Here is a 24,896-nt window from a genome sequence, read left to right on the forward strand (position 1 = left end):
ATTCTTTGCCATTATTGCACATCGATTATTGACTTGATATTATTAAAAGACATTATACGCAAAGAAACGGCAATTTATCCTTCTTTTAAAGCAAGATAGTACAATATGGCTGTACGTTTTATCGAAGATAATTGTTAGAAATTATTCTGAAATAGTTTCTCTTCTGTCGATCTCGGAAAATGGTAGCGCTATAATCGTATAGAGATTCTTTCTTTTTAATAAAAAGATTACCAATACTCTTTTTCTCTATACTATCTATTTTAAAGACTAGGTATACGTTTCGATACAACTGTATTAGGCAGATGTAATGCTTGCGTGCGAATTAACGAGTTTGCCACGGTGCAAATCGACGCGAAATTGTAGCTATTATTCGCGCAACAAACGCTTTCACGCCTGCCTTTGTCGCGACTTGGAGAATTACACGCAGCCTTTCATCAGAATCTACCGCTGATGTGCGTTTCACGAGAAACGACGTGTTCTCTCTGTTAAACACGTCAATTGCGCGACGGCCATTCAGAGGAAATCTATGCGGACACAGTATACGAATCAATGACTCCCACGTGTCTCTGTTTTTCCTCACGTGTCACTCGGCGGGTATCGCGAACAGGCCACTCACGTCGACAGACAGTTGCTTTTTCATCGCGAATGATATTCCTCAAGCGCATCCGTCCTCAATCCGTCCCAACGAATGTTAATCGTCATTTATTTCCAAGTAAAGTTTATTTTAATTCGAGAGAAACAAGCTAATTATACTATGACATTTAACTTTGAAGCAACATCGCGGAAAATGATAGTGAAATCTTTATCAACGAAAGAGCTGAATAGATCGAGAAATTCAGAGTTGATCAGAACCGCGAAGAATCTAAAATATCCTGTATATATACGATTACGATGACACAATAGTATTTTTATTCGATTTTCTTGTCCAACAAAAAGGTCATTTTACAGGAGAACTTGGATTTTCGCGTATAAATATTTATACGATAGTTTCACTAGAATCAACACAGAAATACGCGAGCGTACACCCACGCATTCAATTTCGAGGCGTTAATGAACGCTCAAGGGAGTAATCGACCTCACAGATTAAATTAGATTGGAGATTTTCTTGTCCGAGCTAAAGATATGCATCTCGAAGCTTTCTTATTTCATTGAGATATTATTTGGAAAATCATGGATGTCTTTAATCAATTTTTGGATATTTACGTTAAGTGATATAAATACTATTACAATTTTATATAAAAAGTCAATTTTCAAATAATTATGTATTTGTTGAATATATGTGGAAAATAAGAGAATTTAATTATGCTAATAATTTTACAAATAGTTTTTTTAGAAATTTTCTTCAAACAATTATTCATCGCATTCTCTTAATCGCGACGTTCAAAAATACACATATTGTACGTACACAAAATTATTAAGAAAATTCAATAATAACGAATAATTTTTGGCAAAATTTCGATCCATCTCGTATTATATCGAACCGCTGTATTGTCTAGCGTGTATGAATCTATCTCTGAAGATTTAACGCTTCACGAACTGTCACTTGCACATTCCACTCACCACCTATTCTGCACACGAAATCCGTTTCCGCGGCTTCCTCCAATTTGTTCACGTCACGGAAATTATGGGATTCTAGATTCTTGGTGCTTCTATATAATTTGAACTAGGACACCTTAAAGCGGATCCTTCAAAGTCGTTCAAGCATCTTGAATTAGATATATAAATCATTCCTCCATGTGAAAACCAATTATCATTCAACTTTTAGCGATTTAAAAAATGTTTCCAAGCATTCTTCTACATGATCGCATTATATATATATATAATTATTAAAAATTAATTGTCTAGTCAATTCCTTTCTTAAAAAATTCTGTAAGGTAAAAATATATTTTATGATCACAATTGTTGATTAATATTATGCTGATTTAATTTTTTATCAATTTTATTATTTAATAAGTGAGATGGCTATATTTTCTTGGATTCTAATATGTTCCTCCTTTTTGTTACAGAATTGCCAGCTGAGGAAGGTGAGTATCGATAACTGTCGCCTTCACTATCGTGACGTAGAAAATAGGTGAGGTCTTGCGACAAATTGACATGCATAATAAAATACAAATTACTCTCGATGGAGCAAAACAAGCTCGTAAATCAGAAACACAAAAAAGTTTTTCTTTTTATTTACAATTCGTTTTTGTAATGGGTCATCAATTTATGCAGAGTTATGAGAATCTTAAATGTGTGTGTGTAAGTTTTCAAAAATCTCGTTTCAATTTGACGAACGTCGATCTCTCATTTGTTGAAGGGAGAAGGAAGGGTAAAAAGACTTAGACGCCATGTGAGCATGTCGCTATCAAAATAGACCAGCCCGGAGCTCCATAACTTCGAGAATTAGCGTTACACGTGCTATGTTGAATGCATTTATGAATACATAAGTGAGAGCAAATTGGTTTGCTGTTCAAGAAAGTTAAAATCGTTTTCTCGCAGCTTTACGGAAATTCTTCAAGATTACTTAAAAAACTTTATCATATCAATTAATCGAAATACGAAAATAAAAAATTGATTTATAGAAAAGGAATATAATTTTTTTAATATATCGAAAATAAAAGAGAGACAAAAAAATCTAATATATAATAATATAAGAAAATAATATTTAAAATTTTTTTATAACATTTAATATTTTTTTATTCAAGCTCTTTCGACCTTACATTTTTTTCATTATTTTTTTATTATTTACATTTTTTCATTATTTTCTGATTATATTTTAATTCCTCAGACAATATATAAATGTGTCTTTCTCACTCCATTACTTTTCTATATAATCGAGAATCTGTAATAAATGTAATCCGACACAAGAGAGAAATATCTGAAGTAAGATTTATTAATTCTATTCCGAGGTGATTTTATTTACCAAAAGAATTAAACAAAGATTAATTTTAAATTTTCTTTTATATAAAACAATATACATGTAATATCATGGTAGAAATATTTTTTCGTTCGCTCCCTATGATAGGAATGAAAGATTGTTCGAATGCAGATGTCATTTGCCCCATATACCCGTATCGAAAGACACTGCATAGTGTCGCCTTCGACTCGGCCGTAATTGCATCGGCATTGCACTCGACCCGCACTGAGGCTCAGGCTATCTTTCCGCCGACCTTCGGCAATGGATCGACCCGTAGTTACGGCTAGCCTGTCGCTATTCGCTTGGTGTTATTATTGTTCGTGATATAGAGTTATCATATATATAGAACAAAAAAAGTTGAGCGATCTTTCGCGATACAAATTTTTGCATTCTTATCAAATGTATTAAAGATATATATATATATATATATATATATATATATATATATATATTATAATAGAATATATATATATATTAGAAACATATATATATGTATATATATATATATACATATATATATGTTTCTAATTATCCTATCATATTTCTCCTCGATAAAAGATTCTTTGAATTAAAATCTGATTTACAATTTTTTGTCTTATTCATTACATATTGTTTTATTTTTATTTTATTGTAAAGCAATGATTAAGAAGGACTTTTTTCCCCACGAATTTTGCATATTGAGGAAATAAATAACAAAACGGTGTTAATATATAATGCAAAAATATACGCATCACAAAATTTTATTATAGTAAAGATGTCTCATTTTAACCTTTCGAAAGCGGAATTTTTTGTTAATCTGCTTATATCTCAGTCAGTTTATTTTCCGGGATATATATTTGCTTAAAATATACAGTTTATTTATAGACTTGTTTACGTTCTCTTAACTTACTATATTTACTATTATTTGCTTTGATAATTGCATATTATTTTTTAAGTTTGGTTTATATACATGTTACAATCAATTTGTAATTATCTGTTAATATTTTAATTAATAAATTGCAAGGGCTATATATATATAACTAAAAATTCAATTAAAATTAAATTAGAATTCTATTAAGAACCTAACAACTGACACGTTGTTAGATTGATTGTTAAATTTAATAAACATGTACATTGTATAATACATTGTGCATTTCTATGCTGTTTAATCGATACAAATTTTCTTTCTTTTATACAATAATCGCGTGAAAATTAGATTTTCATTATTATGTGTTATTGAAATACAAGTATTATTTAGAGACGTAATATTTCAATGATCGGTGATCCAATCTCTTCTTAAATACTTTTGGGTCTATCAAAGATAAATTGACGATAAGATAAACTACATATCACTTAATCCATATCATTTAAACCTAATATAATATTTCCTAAATTCAATTTAATATTTCGTCGCGAGGTCTTACTTTCCACTTTTAATAACGCAGAAATAAGATTTTCGAAAGACGGAAACTTTATCGAATAATATCAACCAATATACGATTTTTCGCGAAACTCGAGATGTAATTTCCTTATTCACAAAGATGAATTGAAGGTATATAGATTTCATCCTTTCTTAATTGAAATTGCACTTGTTCGAGTCAACGCTTTCTTAATCTCACAGCGTAATTAGCATTATTCGAAAGACTTTGCCAGAAAATTCGCATTCTATGTTCTCGACGGACAAATTGTAAAGAATATTTTCAACGAACTTTGCTCCTTCTTTGCAGCAAAAATTTGCTCGTACAACAAAAGAGAGAAAAACATGCTCTCGTGACAGGTATAATCCTGTTATCAAGATTAAAACAGCGTTGCGGTCAGAGACAGTATTGTGTTTATCGTTTGGATCGTATGTTATTTTTTTCGTTTTTAATATAATCTGACGAAAGATTCTCGAAGAGCGATCAAGGCCGTACTAATGAGATCCTTGTCATAAATTAATCGCGTGATCGGTCACAAACGTACAACTATCCGTAATCGTCGCGCTCTGTTCGTCGTGCATATGCGTGCTTTGTATGTACGCTTTATCGATTGAATGACAACGTCTATTGTCACATGCTGAATCCGGTAATGAAGCATGTTGCCATATATGCATGTAGGTGAGAGAATAAGGAGCGAGAGAGAGAGAGAGAGAGAAGGAGAGAGGAAGACGAAGAGAAATCTACACCGATACATCATACCACGATATTAATTTCCGAGACGCGGTGGAATGTATACTGCGAGACGTTACGCAATTTACGTAACGAAATGTGGATGTTACACATATTTGCACCAACGAAATGTATGCATTAAGATGCGGGAAAGATAATCTTAATATTATGTAATAATAATTTTGTGTGTGTGTGTGTGTGTGTGTGTGTGTGTGTGTGTGTGTGTGTGTGTGTGTGTTAAGAGAATTGTTTATAAAATATATGTAAAATCAAATATATAATGAAAAATTATATAGTTAATGAGTTAATATATTTTACTTCGTATTTAATTATCTCAATCTTAGGAATTTTCTATTGTTCTTTTTAATTAAAAATATTAAACATTAAATGTTTGAATGCCTTAATTACATTGATATGAAAGTACATGTATTTCAATTTAAGATATTGTCTTAGCATAATGCATAATCCAATAAATCTTTCGTTAATCTTCTCTCATATGTTAATTTAATTGTGTGAATTAGTTTCAATATAAAGTCATGGCTACGTATATATTACTTAATACTTTAGTTTGACTAGCACATTTGAACAGATTCACCTCATTGACCGCCTTCATAAATCATTTTTTATTGGTGTCTCCTTTCTATCTTGTGAATAAACTATTGAGAGTCACACACATTAAATTTATTTAATTTAATTCAATTTTACCAATTAAGTTAATAAGTATTATCGCAAAAATATTAGAGATTCTGCTGTTACAAGAATATTTATTTTCATGTCGAAACTTTTGATTTATTTATTTATAATCTTTAAATATAAGATTTGATAATATTGTGAACGAATAATATTTGACTCACACACACACACGCAATGAAACAAACGCAAAGAATGAATAGAAAAAGCTTTACTTTCTCGTAATGCTCCAATCATTATTTTCGCGTCTCTCTCTTTTCGCCGCTGCTGTAAATTATAATTAATGAAATCGTCAATCATGGAGCGATGACATGACGTCAATCGCGTGCAGGCAAAAGATGCTAGTCGTCAAGGACTTGCCCCTGACTACTATCATTCTTTCTCAACACATATGCTATTTTCCTTCAACGTGCTCGCTGACGTTGGATGTGTCGAAATGAGATTGCATCTGCTTTTATGAGGATCCTGCCTCGTAATACCAAATTAGCTTCTGTGTTCACATCATAAAGTACATGTTGCTTTAGATTAAAATAATATATATGTATAGATATGACGTGTAAAGATAGTTTGCTTTGTGAATGTAATTTATTTAATTTTTCAATGTAAAAAAATCGAATTCTTTATAAAGATGTGAATAATCATATAATATTATCGCGTAAAGATAAAATAATTCTTGACAATGAGCGATGTGCTTAAAAAGATAACACTTATGTTAAACATTTACATTATAGTATTTTATTGAATTATTACAACAAAATATAAACAAAAAGAACAAATGAAAAGAGAAACAATTTTTCTCGTGCAACGTTTTCTAGCTTTATGATTATTATTCGAGAGAAGATGTTTTTCTCGTACATATTAAATATCAATGAGATATACTATTCGCGAATGCGTGTTGCATGTTGCTTCTAATAATACAAGAGCGGACAATAATGTATTATTACGAATCACATTCGACATTGATTTCATCATTATGTACTACAATTATTGTTTTGCATAGTTGAGAATTAAATTAACACCATCATTTATGATATTAATTTATTATAATTTTAAAACTAATTTAATTATTAATCCATTTAGAAATATTAAGCTAAATGCCTATATTATTTGAAAAATTAGATGCAATTCGATAATTGTTTTACATTTTACAATTTTTAATGTCAATTTGTCGCAGAACAATCTTTTTTTAGAGCTATTTAAAATATTACCGCAATTTGTTCATGAAAATAAATTTAGTGGTTACTATTATACTATACTTTCTAGAAATATTTTCTAGAGAAACAATATAATTTCAAGTTTTTTCATTTTCTACGCATTATGCGAGGTATTAATATTACATTTATTTTTTGCTTATAGGAAAATCCATCTGGCAACTCGTTCTGGAACAGTTCGATGATCTTCTAGTTAAGATTCTTCTATTAGCCGCCATTATTTCTTTTGTAAGTATAAGATACAACAGTATTTTATTATAAAATAAATATATCATTTACAATATAAAATTTAAATAATATAAAAAACAACGAATACATCTTTTATAAAGAAATAAAAAACTAAATAATATAATAAAGATTGATTAAATATATGGTTATCATTATTATATCATTATTATTATTCTTTATTTTATTATAAGATAAAAGTTATAGACAGTTTAATTTTTCACGAAATCTATGACAGTATGACCTAAATTAAAGATGTTTCTTTTGTTTGTCAAATTTTCCAATACATGTTACTTCGCTGAAAACATCGTAATTATATGTTTATGGGGGTTCAAGGGTAAATGAGGCTAAATATACTTTCCACGAGAAGTGAAAAAATAGCATATTGATTTCAAGTTGCCGTGGTGATCTGATTTTCTCTTAGCGCATAAAAGAAATGTATAACATTTACTATAGAAGCTGATTTGCAAATTGTAAGACTACATGTAAATCAGTTTATCACCATAACAGATTAGAGAAGAACATTTTGGCAAAACATGTACATTTTAAGAAAGAGAGAGAGAGAGAGAGAGAGAGAGAGAGAGAGAGAGAGAGAGAGAGAAACTGGTCTTTAATTTTATATATATATTTATATATTCTTGTTTTTATTTTTTAAGATATATTAATTGATATTAAACAAAGTGAATAAGGTCGATTTATATAATACTTATATATTTTTATGAATTTTTAGAATTCATTTCCTATGAGTTCCAAGTCTAAACTTTATTTCGAAAAATATTGTTCAACAGCTCGTGTTAAATAACGCAAACTTAATATAAATTTCTACCCGTCTTTTCTTTTTTTCAAAGCTTGCTAATTTGCTACTTATTACTCCTCAGGTATTAGCCTTATTTGAAGAGCACGAGGATGCGTTCACGGCCTTCGTCGAACCCTTCGTTATCCTGCTCATTCTTATTGCCAATGCTGTAGTCGGTGTCTGGCAGGAACGAAATGCCGAATCTGCGATAGAGGCGCTCAAAGAGTATGAACCGGAAATGGGTAAAGTCGTACGAGCAGATAAAGCTGGCGTCCAGAGGATCCGAGCCAAAGAGATCGTGCCCGGCGACATCGTGGAGGTGTCGGTCGGCGACAAGATCCCGGCGGACATTCGTCTCTCCAAAATCTTCTCGACCACCTTGAGGATTGATCAGTCTATTCTGACTGGCGAATCGGTGTCCGTCATCAAGCACACCGATCCCGTACCCGACCCACGTGCTGTCAATCAGGTTGGTGAAGTTACAGCTGTATAAATATTACTACTAAAATTAAAAGTACTATGCGACATTTGTATCAATTCCTACGAAAAATCTCAAAATATTTAACATTTTTATCTCATATTGTTATAACATTTTCATCATGATTACTTGATTATAATAATCTGTATTATGATGAGTTCTTAAGAATTTTTATTAAGTTTTTTTTTATCTATGTTGTGTTTCTGTAGGACAAGAAGAACATCTTGTTCTCCGGTACCAACGTTGCCGCTGGCAAGGCCCGCGGTGTCGTGATTGGAACTGGCTTGAACACGGCCATTGGTAAGATTCGTACGGAGATGTCGGAAACTGAGGAGATCAAGACGCCATTGCAGCAGAAATTGGACGAATTCGGCGAGCAGTTGTCAAAAGTCATCTCGGTGATTTGCGTCGCCGTGTGGGCCATTAACATCGGTCACTTTAACGACCCGGCTCACGGTGGATCCTGGATCAAGGGTGCCATCTACTATTTCAAGATTGCCGTTGCTCTCGCTGTAGCCGCTATTCCTGAGGGTTTGCCCGCTGTAATCACGACTTGTTTGGCTCTGGGTACTAGACGTATGGCTAAGAAGAATGCCATTGTACGATCCTTGCCGTCCGTAGAAACTTTGGGTTGCACATCTGTCATCTGCTCCGACAAAACTGGCACTCTGACGACAAATCAAATGTCTGTTAGCCGGTAAGATGATTGAAAAAATAAGATTATATTAATGTAAATGCTACTCTATTCTGCTTATTAATTTTTAACGAGTAATCATAGTTTCTTTTTTTCCCGTTACTTAAGTACAATACTAGTTAAGTAATTTTTTATATTTTTACAGAATGTTCATCTTTGACAAAATTGAGGGTAACGACAGCAGCTTCCACGAATTTGAAATCACTGGATCAACTTACGAACCCATCGGCGAAATCTTCTTGAGAGGACAGAAGATTAAGGGACAGGATTACGAGACCTTGCATGAGATTGGTACCATCTGCATCATGTGCAACGACTCTGCTATCGACTTTAACGAGTTCAAACAAGCATTCGAGAAGGTTGGCGAGGCCACGGAGACCGCTCTGATCGTTCTCGCTGAGAAGATCAATCCGTTTGGCGTGCCGAAGCATGGCTTGGATCGCCGAGCTGGTGCCATTGTCGTCAGGCAAGATATCGAGACGAAATGGAAGAAGGAATTTACACTAGAATTCTCACGCGATCGCAAGTCCATGTCATCGTATTGCGTGCCTCTGAAATCATCGAAGCTGGGAACCGGACCGAAATTATTTGTCAAGGGTGCGCCAGAGGGTGTGCTAGACAGGTGCACGCACTGCCGCGTCGGTGGTCAGAAGGTACCACTTACTTCAACCCTGAAGAACCGCATCCTAGAACTGACTCGCCAATACGGAACTGGTAGAGATACTCTGCGCTGTCTCGCTCTTGCCACTGCCGATCATCCGATGAAACCCGACGACATGGATCTCGGCGATTCCACCAAGTTCTACACATATGAAAAGGATCTCACGTTCATCGGCGTAGTAGGTATGCTCGATCCGCCTCGCAAGGAAGTATTCGACTCGATCTGTAGGTGCCGCGCTGCTGGCATCCGCGTAATCGTCATTACCGGCGATAATAAGGCCACCGCTGAAGCTATTTGCCGACGTATCGGAATCTTTGGCGAGGATGAAGACACCACTGGTAAATCGTACTCTGGACGTGAATTCGACGATTTGCCGATGGCGGAGCAGAAAGCCGCTTGTGCCAGAGCTCGTCTCTTCTCCCGCGTAGAACCAGCTCACAAATCCAAGATTGTTGAGTACTTACAAAGCATGAACGAGATCTCTGCCATGGTAAGTCTTGAAGTTTTACAAAGTCTTGTCTTAATTATTCTAAAATAAATTGTTATTATTCTTAAATTAATATTTAACATTTATAAATTTATTTTTATATCTTTAGCCAATATTTTTTATCATTTAAAAAAATGTTTTCTTACAAGATTGTAAAATAATTTTGCGTTATTTCGCAGACTGGTGATGGTGTAAATGATGCTCCCGCTTTGAAGAAAGCCGAGATTGGTATCGCTATGGGTTCTGGTACTGCAGTCGCGAAATCGGCTTCGGAGATGGTGTTGGCGGACGACAACTTCTCCTCCATTGTAGCCGCGGTAGAAGAGGGCCGTGCCATCTACAATAATATGAAACAATTTATCCGTTATCTCATTTCTTCCAACATCGGCGAGGTCGTTAGGTACTTACGAGATATACGAGTGAAAAAGATTACGATGAGAATTGAATTTAATATTTATACGTTATTTTGTAGTATATTCTTGACCGCTGCCCTTGGTCTTCCCGAAGCTTTGATCCCGGTCCAACTCTTGTGGGTCAATCTGGTCACTGATGGTCTTCCAGCTACCGCTCTTGGTTTCAATCCCCCTGACTTGGATATTATGAGCAAGGTAAAAAGAGTCAAAGAGCGCTATAATATTGCAATAAATAATAATGCATCGTTATATTGTCGAATGTTACATCTATTATTGTGCATTCTTTGTAGCCTCCTCGCAAGGCCGATGAATCATTGATTTCCGGATGGCTGTTTTTCCGCTATTTGGCTATCGGTGGATACGTAGGCGCTGCCACTGTTGGCTCGGCTGCTTGGTGGTTCATGTATAGTCCGAATGGCCCTCAAATGAACTATTATCAAGTAGTAAGTTTCGACAAAAAGTTGGTTCACCGTATATATTATAATTATATTCATAATTATTTGAGAATTATATATGTATATCAGAATCAAGTTTCTTCTAAATCTAATGCGATATCACTTATTTACACAAAATATAGACTCATCACTTGGCGTGTCTTGGTGGCGGAGATGAATTCAAGGGTGTTAATTGCAAAATCTTCTCTGACCCTCATCCCATGACTATGGCTCTCTCTGTGTTGGTCACTATTGAAATGTTAAATGCTATGAACAGGTGAGAAAAAACTTGTTACACAATATGTGTAAGAATTATGTTTTCAAGGTTATAATAAAATTTGTTTCCTCCTTTATAGCTTGTCTGAGAATCAGTCGCTCATCACTATGCCACCTTGGTCCAACTTGTGGCTCATCGCCTCCATGGCTCTTTCTTTCACACTCCATTTCGTCATCTTGTACATCGAGGTTCTTTCGGTAAGTACATATCAAGACTGCAATGAATGATCAAAAAGTCTTAAGTTTTCAGCAGTTCAAAGTGTATAGATTTGCACATAAATTCCAAGAATTCGAAAAACCGTTAACTTTAATGTTTCAGTCCGTATTCCAAGTGACCCCGTTAACGGGTGAAGAATGGCTTACCGTTATGAAGTTCTCCATTCCAGTGGTACTTCTCGACGAAACCTTGAAGTTCATTGCCAGAAAGATCACAGACGGTGAGAATCCAATTTACACCGTGCATTGGATCGTTCTAATGTGGGCTGTGTTCTTTGGACTGTTGCATATCTGTCCCATATAGAACGTCCGCGAAATAATAATAATATTAATCTAGCAGATGATGTTTTTTTCCTATGGAAAAGCATCCGCGATTATAAATTTTTGGACTCGCAATTGCATTTAACCGAAGCTCTTCCCATCGTGACGCGGGAAGGCGCGAGATAAGTTATTAACAGAGTGCGTTCAAGTGAGATTTTAACAAGTTTGACTGTTGTGCATGGTGTTAGTACAACCATATGTATATGAAACGCCACCAAGGCCCACCATGCCCGCATCACACACCGTATCCCGACGTCGCTCAACAATCACGGGTTTTGAGTGGCATCGAGTGATCTATAAAGAAAGACCCCAGCGTAAATCAAAGATTGTGATCGTTAAATTATTTTCTACGAGTGCCTTTTGAACATTGAATTTCCTCTGCAATTAATATGAAATTGTTCGTAGATGTTTTTTCTGATGTAGATGTGTTTGATGATGTCTCAATCCTTGTCTTATGCACTATTATTTTTGCATCTTTTTTTTTTCTTTTCTTTTCTTTTTCTTGAACGTTATGCACTCTTCGGTATGGTTAACAAAATGGATAAATTGTGGCACCAGTCCTACAGCGCACCAACGTAGTTAAGACCCATGTTGATTCATTGCACGCATTTCTCCATCTGCGTTTCTCCCCATAAATTTTTATATCTGTGCATGCTCGCGGGGTGTAATGATAATTGATCAATTTAAAAGTACAAAATACAGCCTGTTATAATCGTACCAAGAATAACTTTGGCACGGATAGTATATTCGTGACGTGAACAGAGTCATCCTCTTAAAGTAATAGGCGCGTTTACATAACGAAGACAATAAAACATTCGGCAGAAACGCGGATGGAATGAATAATTCCTATAGTAGTGGCTATATTATATTTGACCTCCCCTGATTTTTATTTTCAGATTAAATATAATGCACTACGCACGCATTAAATTAGCATAATATTCAGTTTACGCGATTAATATACAATCGGTTTAGAAATTTTCCGCTTACATTTCTTTCCCGTTGCTTTCAATGTTGCTTGTTATAAATCACATTTATTGATGGATTCTTAGTGTCTGGTGTTCCTGTTTCAACTCCGAAGCCAGAACCGAAGCTGTCTGAGTGTTTGCTGAAATTTCAAAAAAATACAAGAACTTCGCATTAACGGGATCTCATTTTGTATTCTGCATACTGTGTCTTCCTTCCCGTAGAGATAATCCATGCACGGTAAAATTAACAGCATGTTCTTTTAAGATCCTCTCTTGTAATCTATTCTCTTTAATTATAATGTATCCTGCTGTGCCACGATTAACGAACGATCCAATTTTACACGTTCTTCAAAGATTACGCGCTCAGTAGATATCTTCTTCAATCATTTAAGTTGAAAACTTGATTTCCAATGTTTTTATGAATTAACTCTATATTTATCAGAGCTTATCAAGTTATATGTTGTATTAATCTATCTACGAGCGCGACAAGTCGTAAAATAAAATTTTATAAATATCTATAATTGAATTTCTTTTTAAATTAAATAATTGCAAATTGACGATTATTGACATCGATCGTAATCGGCACAATAGGATTTTTTCTAATTTTTCATCCTGATTTGCGACAGCGTCTGTCCTTTATGTGTGTAATCTATTATTTATGTATATATACATACATACATACATAGATATGTGTGTGTGATTTATGTATTTAAAAGATTTATGCAGTACAACATAGATTCGCGTATCGCTAATTTCCGGATATGGACTGCAGAGATTCGTAAGTGTAGAATAAGGCAAACAGAGGAATAATATAATTAATCTCATTATTTTTCTTAAACGCAGGCAGTCCATATTTTCTAGTACATTTGTTCATATACATTATTATTAATGCAGTGTTCCGAACACGAATATATTTAACATCGGGATCGACTAACCATTTTTATTAACAATAATCAGGTTACGTTGCTGGTAGAATTAATAAAACGACATAGGTTTTTTTTTAATAAATTCATCATTGATACTAAAATAATTAAATAGACGCACATATCATTGTTTTCGTCACGAAAAGCTTTTTGCATTCAATCTTTTTGTTTCAAAAGCACGCGCATATTAAACTTATAAAGATGTTCCTAATCGCAAAATTCTGATTTTAATGAAATTTTATGAATACATAAAGGGAACCAATATAAATAAATATAATAATTTTTGACTGATACGTAAAAAAATATTTTAGGATTGAAGATTGTTTCTCAGAAAATTATTGTATTCTTTTAATATATGTGAATATATAATAAATTATTTAAAATATTAAAATAATATGTTTAATTTGGAAGCAATTTAATTTGTCAAATTGGATATAAAAGAAGAATATAAAAGAAATTGATTTTTATTGTTAGTGAAGATATCTACTTCAGGAATTATCATAGCAGTTAAAGCTACTTTTTGGCGGAAAAAGAAAATTTTTTCTAGTAGCTCTCTTCTCTCTGTGTATAAAAAATTTTATTAAGGATCATCGATGAATCTGCTTCATTAAACTGTGATATGATTTCGTTAAGGAAAATTTATTTGTCCGAGTCTAAATTACTGATGGAGCTTCCTATTTATTTTCTAACGTATATCATAATTTCAAACCACCAGTATGCAGACATCGCGGATCCTCAGAATTTTTCCATTGGGAAAGACAATCTCTGATTATTAATCGAGAATATTTTTCGATTGTGAATGAACAAACGAGTTCGGTCACTGCCTTAGCTACACACGAAACGAATAATCGGTGTCGTCACGAGTACGTGGGCCTTCTGATGCATCTGACCGCTTGGGTCAGTTCACCCCTTAGAGCGTATTCTGTCGGTGTAAACGTACTAAGCATCTTAAATAGACGCGTTAAACGGTGTGTTAAAGCATTTGTCTTAATCTCTATTTCTTTCTCTTCCCATTTATCAGTGACACGTTTAGCAAGAATCTTCATCCTTCATAATATACGATATTTCTAAAGTTTAGTTGCCTCGTCCGATCCGAGAGAAAGTCGACGCAAGAGAAGTAAGAACAATGTTCTCTTGTGACTCTCACGAGACACGACGATAAATTGTCTCGAGAATGGCTTTTACACTTCCACCGACAGTTTACGATCTAAGATTCATCCGGATCTTCGTAGAGATCGCCGTAAGACGGTTGCGATCCAGCGCGCGAGACGCAACACGTGCTTCGCTCCTCGGACACGTGCAAACGCAACAAGACTGACGATGTGTTCCACAGAGGAGCGGACACGTCCGCTGCGTTTTCCGCGCGCGACGCATAATAATTTAATTGCGCCATAGCAGGCGCTTTTCAGGAAACGTGCCGGTAGGCACGATAGTGTAATATAATTAATTAATTAGCAACGGTTAAGGCGTGATACTTTGGTATGGGCATAATTAAAACTTAATCAGACCGAACGAGTTAGCGCTGCTATGCACTAACAAACTTGTGTCTCGAATAATGTTTTGTTCCGAGTAAAACGGAATTATTTTTTAGCGCGAGAGATAAACTACCGGCGTGCGTATCCCTCTCGCTAATGAACCTGTGCTGCAAACTTTGCTCCGCTGTAATCGTCCGTAAATACTATTTTAAAAATGTGCAATGCAATAATATTTCATTATTCATGTAAGACACTTTCTTCGAGATTTGGCTCCTTTTTGTAAAGTTTAAAGTAAACTAAGATTTAATTAATCTCAAATTTTGGCAAAGAGAACATAAAATTAAATTTTAAAATATTTTTCGACCCTTGTCATTATCATATTTAATTATCAAGCTCAGAATTCTGAACATATTTATTCGGAGGGATGACGGTTAGCATGTTAATTAGCACAGGTACGCGTGCGTGGGGATCAATGCCGGTACGGAAAGTCTAATGCAGTTCCGTGACGCTCAATAAATTCGACGAAATTAATCGGGGAGTCTGGATGCGAGATAATGCATACGACGAATCTCGAGGAAGCTTCCAAAAGTAGCTTCGTAACTCGTTGAAGGGCTAAAAATCTAGTAAAATAGTACAGAGAGATGAACAATTTTCGAGAAAAAAAGGGTGCTTCTATTTTCTTCGGAATTCGTCGCTTGTTGCTCTTTTGCGTCCGAGTCTCCGCTTCGTCTACAATATATCTGTAAGTACTTGAGTGTGTATTGTATTTTACGTTGATCGAGAATGACGGAGTAGTGCCATCTCGACGAAGGAACGCTACGTGACATCATGCAATTATCGATGCGTTTATTTAACGAAAATTACAATCTAAATATGCATATTTTAATTAATTTTTGATGCTGAATTTGAAATTTATTTATATTTATAATTGTATCTCTTTGTATATGCATTTAATGTCATGTATAATTTATTAATTATAATTAAAAAAAAGAAAAAAAAACTTGTCTGAAACTTAAAGTTACTCGTGGCTGATCTCGTTAAATATCTCTCATCGATCTTTGTGTGACGTCAATAATTAAACGCAGTGTCTAGCGACGATGAGACTACAATCGCGACGTTTCCTGCAGGAAGTACCTATATTTCTTTAACGATAATAAAGAATAAATATTAATATTATTAACTTATGAAATATTATGACATTGAGTGATTTGAAGTATACACACTCGCCGCGGATGCGTTTCGCGGTGTAGAATATCTGGTAATTATGATTCCGGGTGTAATCAGATTCGCATAGAGGTGAGAAAAAGATTTAAAAAAAAAATAAATAAAGAGAAAAATACACCAAACGAATCCGACTGTTGCGCGGATTACGAGATTCAATCTATATATAATAAACATAATTACATCATGTATTACCGTCATTTTTTGGTTGGCGTTTATAATTTCTTTATTTATCGTCTTTGATTCGTCTTTTTGTCGTGTATTCGAGATCGTACGGAACGATATTATAACAAGTGAGAGTATATATATATAGATGATGATATGGAACGATTTAGAGTGCATTACTTGTTATAATAAAAAGAATCATGTGTTACTAATATGCGTGTTTCGATTCTTAATGATTAGCCTATTAATACAATCGTCGATGACTTTCGCTTAAATTTGACAGCTGTCGCTCGCGTTATATTTTACTATCATAAAACTGAACACTTAATATACTGCTGACCGTAATAGTGTTTGGTTACTCTATGTCTCTAAGTATGCCTAAAAAACCTTATTCTTGCCGTTTTCTCTTTTTATCTGTTATTCCCTTTCACGAAATTCTGAATGCTCATTGTAACCAGCTGACTTAAGACATTCAAGCGTGGGCCAAAATTGTACGACGCTGATTGTGAATATAAAATTAGAATATAAATTATTATTAATTTTAGAATATAAATTAAATATATTTTTTATTTGTAATTTAATGAATAAGAAACTAAGATTAAAATTTCATCTTATAATTTATAATATAAATTATATATATATATAAATTATATATATAATATAATAGAATTTTTAGAATATTTTTTCGAAGTTATGTAAATAGACTTTATGTTTTGTAGAGAGTACAGTTCTTAGGTCCAAAATTAAAATCAGACAATTTACTGAATAATTTCGAAATATTAGGTCTACGGTCCGCTCATCCAATGATTAAGGCAGCCCTTGCTTTTATGTATATAAATATTCTAAGGATTAATTATCGAGTAATTTTAAGAATTTCTCGATATAATAAATCTCGAAAATATATGATCAAAGGCAAAAAATCAGAATCAAACAGCAGCTGTAATGGGAAGCAAATATATATTCAAAATTTAAAAAACTAATCACATTACCAGAATTTCGATCCTTCTCTTTAGGATCATCCTTATGGTATGCATAACAATTGAAATGTTACTACATCATTTTGGGTAACTTTAAAATAGTTATTTTACATCTTTAATTTTATATCTTTTGACCTTTATTTACTTTGACTCTCGATCAATGATATTGACATTGATCAATATGGTATTGACATGACGTTTTAATTATAACGTTTGCATATGAGGATGATTCCTAAAGAGAAAGATCGAAACGGTATTGTAATTAGAATTGTTTTTTAATTTTGAATATATGCTCTCCCTTACACCTGCTGTTTGGCCCTGATTTTTCGTCTTTAATCACACCTACATTTCTTTTGGATTGATATCGTTGGAGCCTATGCGAATTGTTTGTTTTAAATCTCGAAAGGTTCGCAAGGACTTCTCGATCTCGGTGGAGACTATATCTTGTAAACAGCTTGCTTTATGCGAAATCAAGATTTCGGAAGATAAAACACCTTTAACGGTGATACCGAATTATCACTTTTATTCGACATTACGAGTCCTCGAATCTTTCCATTATCACACGGCTACTATGTGTTCCGTCTTCCCTTTCTCCTCTCTTCCACTTTTTTCCTACGGAAAGTTGTGTTTTTGGAGTTTTTGCATGCATTCACTGGAAAAAAGACCGATGTGATAACTGTCGACCCGGAATGACCCAAGTCCTAAAATCGAGGAGATTGAAAAACATCACCCCCTCGATACAACGCGACCTCGACACCCCTTTTTGCTAACCCCCTGCCTGCTGGTGTGCCAAACTGTACAGTCACAAGGAAGGACTTCAGGAACGACTGCAGACACGTGAATAACACAGGTAATGTTGAAGTTTTAAGACTATTATTTTTACACTTTAAGAGACTAACTTTTAACTGTACGTTCTAACGCAAAACATGTCACACGAATTACATCCGATCAAAATTGCATTTTATATTTGTTTTGTATATAATATATATCTGTATATGTATCCTTAAAAATGTGTTATAATTGTATATTATTATAACATATTTAATATATATTATAATTATAAACATCGAAGGAAGTATTAAGATTCTGTGATATTTTTTTTTTTTTTTTTTTCACGACGTGTTTCCACAATTTAAAATAGATGTAATGGACAAAGATTTTTCTATATATATTTTTTACATTTATTATGTATAAGATATTTATCCTTATCACCTGCATTTATATAATCCATATAAATTCTAACAATAAGTTGAAAGGTTCCAAGAGGATTTATCGTAATACATTCGTATCACATACATAAGTACATATGTATGTTTACTTTACAAAATCCTAAAAATATAATCTCTTTATGATTAAGCACACACTTACACCGCTGTACTAACGCATCATCGTCGCCAGGCTTGCATCGATTAGCAGCTGCATCCCGCTCCGTAGTGGCTCCACGAGAGGCGCGTGGCTTGCCGTAGCTGAGCCAGCGAGAGTAGCTTGGCGTGTGGTGAAATAATCGATGTTACCCTCGTATGATTGCAGTGGCACCGCCAGTGACGCCGTCGAAATAAAGACCGAGGGGGCGTAGGGCGAATCTTGAGAGAGAGACACCTATATAATCGGCCGCAGCCGAGAAATTTCGGCGACTCAGCACTCACACTATACTCTCGAGCTGCTCTCGAAGAGGGACTGGAGACGTCTTTTATAACAGAACAAAAAAAAATCCCCCCCTCCCCCCCGAGAATGCGAAACCAAGCATCCCCTCTTCCCCCAGCACACGCACCGCCACAAGCACACAAACGCGCGCGCACGCACTCGCCGCGTTTGCACGTTCGTCTGGGTGACGATCGGATGTCCAAGATCGATCTCCCGATCCGGAGATGATCGGCAAAAGAAGGAAGAGAACGAATGTACGACTAGCTTAGAAGGATTATAGTATTATCGCAGTCTTTGTCCATCTTTAATTAATACTTTTATTCGTTTATTACGTTGTACGCGTCCGTAGGTTTCTAATTATTATGTTATGATTGTGATGATAAGCAAATAAGGATATTGATTTTACTCGAATTAAAACTCTCGTACACTTTATTTCTTTTGTCACTATTGTATCATCGAAAGGAGAACGCATCGAAACACAATATTCTGTCTTTATGAAAATGAATAGTTTGTTGATGCAAAACTGCAACGAATTCGTAACCTTTCCTCGTTGCAAGGAGCCCGTACATTCGTTCGTTCGAGCAATTCTCGTCCATTTAGTCCGATTAATCCGAGGACCGATCGTTTCAGATCACCAATGTTGAGAGGAGGATGCAGGAGCGCGCTATAAAACAGCCAGCCTTGCACGCTGCGAATGTTTTCCACACTTTAGTTCTCCACACCATTCTTTTTTTTTTTAGGTCTCCACCACTCGTTAATAGTTCTCGTGTGTATTATGTTGCAGTAAATGAGGTGGTCGTCGACAAATGGAAGGCCCAGTAAATGAGTGGGTCGTCGACAGGCACGAATCCCACACACTCCGTCGCCGCCGCCCCACCGAGCGCGCGCAAAATAAAGCAAGCTCAGCCCGAAAAAAAAGCACAGACAAAACGAACGAAATAACCGGCGCGCTTGCATTGCAAGCATCGCAGTAGAGCATCGCTATAATAACAAGAGAACCAGCAGCAGCAGCAGCAGCAGCAGCAACGTACTCGATAACCACGTAGTTACCTGTCGCGACTATCTGCAGTTGGGGGGATTCTCCCCGATCAATCGCTGCATCGCCTCGCCGCCGCTGCTTTCTTTTTCATTTCAATCTTCTCTTCTCCCTTTCTGCAAGATTGCTACGCGAAAGGATCGTTCGAATCGAGTTCGTCGTCCTGCGGCGAAAGCGAAGCGAACGAACAGCTTGGGAAACTCTTCGTCCCTTCGGTGTCTAGAGCCGCATTAACGTTCTTAACTCAACGACTGTGCCTTCTTAGAGCCGGTTGCATCAACGTCGATTAACGCTAATCTTGATCGAGCTATCTTCTCTCTATCTACAGAGATTGAATATTTGTGATTGCAAAATTTTGAAGAAGGAAGTTTGATCGGTTCTTTATTTTGAGTTACACAGTTAGTAGTATTTAATATTAATATTTGTCACACGTGACAACATACGTACATCTTTTCCGAAGAAAATTGATGCCAATCGAGGAGCTTGAAATATAATTAAAGTGACTGAATGAATAGAGAGAGTCTCTATTAATCACTATTCGATTCTTTATTATATACGACATTCTTTCTTTTCGTTCAACACTTTGTATTAAATGAAACGCGAATAAACGATTAGCTGACTCAACTCGTCGATGCAACTCAGCCTTAATTTCCTATCCGAGCGAGGAACGAGAATGTGATATAGATGATGGCGAGAAAGTAGAGGAGCATTGCCTTGTACTCCTATAGCCCTTAACGCTCTGAAGACGTGTTAACACAATATAATGCAACCCTTTACGACCAATCAAACCAATAATCCTTTCTTTTGTCCAAATAACTGTCAATAGATTACTTATGCTTTGAGACGACGTCCAAAATCTTAGAGCGAAATTGTTTTAAGTAAAATCGTATTTCTGAATGAAATAATAGCCCGCTTTTTTAAAAACCTTATTAATACAAAAATAGATTCGCTTTTCCTAATGCTTGCACTGATTATTTAATCAAATTTTATTATTTCTTATCTACTTTTAGATGCGCTTTTCTTCTCGCCACTTTGCGCTTGCTTTCACATCAGTTCGTTGATATGGCGTATTCTATCTTCCTTTTTTCTATTTTTTTTTTTTTTTTTTTTTATATCTGTCTGTAGTCTATGAAAATCTCGCTGAGCGCTACATTTCTCCCCCTAACAAACTCGGCGGTCGTGTGTCTTCGGTTATACAAATGAATTAAGGACAACAATTTACATTTTCAATCAAAAAGCTAACTGAATGAAAACAATCTTTATCTCTTAATAACACACGCGTATGACAAAGCCTGTCTATTTTTAAAAAATGAAAGATATAAATGTCATATATTACCCTGACGTGATTAATCGACTGTTATTTGAGTGTGAAGCGATTGCGAATCGTCATCTTTGAAAGGCGTAAATGATCTTATCATAAAAGATAATTCCTCCCCGAGGGAAACGAATACGGTCACCCGCTATTAAGAATCCTTTTCTCCCCTTCCTCTTTTAACTTTCGAGACGCCGTGTTATCCCGTGAATGAATCCGCGTTAGATTAGGTATCTAATCGCACACGTGGAGATTAGGTACCCAGTCTCTCCCCTGTCAGCCACGAACGACGGAATAATCCTTCGTAGCTTGAAACGTTCGGTTTGACGACGAGAAAAAGACCGTCACCCGTACCTGGAACGCTCAATGATGTCACAGTCCGTCCGCGCGCGCTCGCGTTTATCCAGTCGCGAGAGAAAGAGAGAGAAAGGAAGAGAGAATCTCGACAATCCTATTAAGTAGAGAGAGCCTCTATCCCTGTCGCGCCAAGAACGAAGAAACCTACTCGCACACCGTTCTGGATCTCCATAGACCCTTTAAGGGATGCTGCGACGCACCACATCACCGCGCGCATTCGCGATCACGTGAGGGTGCTACATAGCTGGATGCTGGGAACGATGATAGGGGAGACTGTCGAGCGGAAGAGCCGTTTGAGTTTCTCGGAACGGATCGACGAGGGGATCGAGAGTGGTGACTCCGCGAAACGACACGGTTTTTCGAGCAGTGACGTAACTTTCGCGACTGGAGGCTGCCGCGTAGGATGATGCCTTTCGCGCGAGTAAAGTAACTTCGCCCTTCGTGCTGGCGATCGTGTCTGTGATCTCCGATCGCAAACGCGCTGCGCCATCACTGAAAATATTTCTCTCACACGAGCCGTCCCGGAGCCGTGCTTTTGAAAGAGCACTCTGCCATCTTCGATATTTACCATTTTGGAAAGGACGGTTTTCGAAAATCCATCCCCGATGGATGGAAAAATGCCGGCTCGTGTGCGATAAATCGTTTGCCGAAGTGAAGGTTCGCCTCCGGACACGCACGAAACTTACGCCACCGGGGAGTCCAGTAAATCCCGAGTTATAAGTAATTATTGTAAATATATCCGTCGCGCGCACACGCGGCGATATAACGGAGGAGAGATACTATAAAGAGAAAAATATATATAGTTATACATATATACATATTATATATATATATTTTTTTGTTCGTGAGAAAGCGCACACAGATGGACGCGTCGTCGCTGCGGACGATAATAAATTATTGTTATCGATATCTTATTACTATTACTATTATTATTATTATTATTATTATTATTATTATCGTCATCGATACTATATTGTTATCATTAAGTATTACTGTTATCATTAAAATGCGTCACTGATTAAGTGATGTACTTGTATATTGTCGTATACGGGGCGACCTTTTTTGAGATCCGGGCTCTTCGAGCGAGAAGGATTCGAACTGCCGAGGTTCGTGTGAGTTTTTTTTCTCTTTCCTTATTTATTTACACGGTTGACCATTCTTCGTGGTGACATTAGAGGCGGAATTAGCCACCTCGCGACGTTCTGATTGTTACTTAGAGAGAGAAAAAGGGGGAGAGAGAGAGAGAGAGAGAGAAAGAGAGACAGCCATCTCTGCTCGCTTGGTCCAACTGTGACTCTCCTCGGCTTTTTCTCGGCTAAGACTGACGAGAGTTCTCGTAGCGATGTAGGATAATTAATATCTAACCGTGGACACCGAGCTGGACGACCGAGTATCGCTAGCGTAAGCCCTTCGCTCTCTGCGTGAGAGAGAAATCTTCTTTTCCGCGTCTCGTCTCTAAAAATCAATCTTAAACCTGTCTCGGAACGAATGTGCTACAACGTCACTCGATATTACGAAGTGAATCAGATTCCAGGATTCACTCTTGTACCCGTGATAAGGAACGCGATGTCAACGGAGCTTCGTCGAACGGAGTTATTGAGGCGCGCGTTAGCTGCTTTCACGTTACGGTTCGCTCCCGGTGTTTATTATCGTGTGTTGACACTTCTAGTGGTGTTATACGTCCCATGACTTCCTGAATTTTTCTATTTCTCTTTTTGCTCCACTTTCCCGCCCCTTTCCACGCGCTCCCTGGGCCTCTTCTACTTCTCCCTTACTATTATTCTTCCATCTCGTCACGGTCCATGACATTCGTCACGTCGCCGACCATCATCTCTCGCTCGATACGTGCAATTAGCAATTAATAATTAAGAATCAACGACCCGCGACGCAAAGTTTAAGGAATCTCCGTCTGAGACTGCGAGATTTCTTGTCGACTTTGACTCTCGGCACTCTCGAAAGTAAGATAAGTAAAAGTTACACGCGCGACGAATCCTGATAGAAACTGTCATTGTTCGTCGCAAACCGCATATTTATATATACATATATGTATATATGTATATGTATATCATTATGTACATTATACATCTGTTACATATTATGTACATACATATATGTATAAAAAAAAAAGAAAAGAGAGCATCTCTCTGCGCTCAAAAAAAAAAAAAAAAAAAAAAAAATTGCTCCGTGCATACATGTACGTCGCTCGCATCGTCATCCTAATCTATCTACGTAGGTGCACGTACGTATCGGATACTCGATCTGGGATACTGATCGATACGTACATACAGATACGTAAATCAATCGCCCATCCTGTAATTAAAGTCCATCATTTTTAATGTACGTAAAACTTATTATATCGTGGAGTGTAATATTCGTATAAAATAGAGGCGATCGCCCGCGTCGACGCTCCAATCGTTCTCGCTCGAATCGTCCACGTTGGAGCATACTCTTAAGAACGAATTTCATTATTTTCTTCGAAAACGGTGACAAACCTTACACATTTCTAATGTACGCCGACAGCTCTGTACGAATAAAGGTTTGGAAATAATCGAGTCCCACCGAGTCTTGTATTCGTTTCGTCTCTCGCGTGATCCCTCTTTGAAAAACAATCTATTTTTTAATTCTTATAAAGATGACACTAACTTGTTTTTATTTTGTTCAGAGGAAGAAATGAGTGCATTGCCTTTATATAATTTTAAATTTGTATTTAATAAATTCATATAATTTCTAATATTAAATTAATATAATAAATTAATAAATTTATATTTAATAAATTAATTAAAATAACTGGGCATTACTTTCGATATTGTTTCGAATTTAAATTTTTCATAAAGTAAAAATTCTTTTTGAGATAAAATCGACTTAATTCCTGATAGAAGGCAAATTTAATATAC

The 24,896-nt window shown here is 35.8% G+C and overlaps 1 protein-coding gene across 6 annotated transcripts in view; it reads left to right on the forward strand.

Annotated features, from left to right (window-relative positions):
* Positions 1-24,555, forward strand: part of Serca (ATPase sarcoplasmic/endoplasmic reticulum Ca2+ transporting SERCA) — a 46,543-nt gene extending 21,988 nt beyond the window's left edge. For 4 of the 6 annotated variants that reach the window (XM_072904833.1, XM_072904836.1, XM_072904834.1 and 1 more), the window contains exons 3-13: positions 2,007-2,024; positions 7,072-7,154; positions 8,030-8,416; positions 8,635-9,122; positions 9,265-10,270; positions 10,447-10,667; positions 10,740-10,875; positions 10,971-11,123; positions 11,258-11,391; positions 11,471-11,588; positions 11,710-16,479. In XM_072904833.1, coding sequence (XP_072760934.1) covers positions 2,007-2,024; positions 7,072-7,154; positions 8,030-8,416; positions 8,635-9,122; positions 9,265-10,270; positions 10,447-10,667; positions 10,740-10,875; positions 10,971-11,123; positions 11,258-11,391; positions 11,471-11,588; positions 11,710-11,910 — 2,945 coding nt within the window. In that variant the 3' untranslated portion in view covers positions 11,911-16,479. Of the gene's footprint in view, positions 1-2,006; positions 2,025-7,071; positions 7,155-8,029; positions 8,417-8,634; positions 9,123-9,264; positions 10,271-10,446; positions 10,668-10,739; positions 10,876-10,970; positions 11,124-11,257; positions 11,392-11,470; positions 11,589-11,709; positions 16,480-19,183; positions 19,730-20,081 lie in introns of those variants that run through there. The other 2 variants (XM_072904837.1, XM_072904838.1) reach the window with 2 other exon arrangements.
* The last annotated feature ends 341 nt before the right edge of the window (positions 24,556-24,896 follow it).

The sequence above is a fragment of the Anoplolepis gracilipes genome, chromosome 13 (assembly GCF_047496725.1).
Source record: "Anoplolepis gracilipes chromosome 13, ASM4749672v1, whole genome shotgun sequence".
NCBI lineage: Eukaryota > Metazoa > Arthropoda > Insecta > Hymenoptera > Formicidae > Anoplolepis > Anoplolepis gracilipes.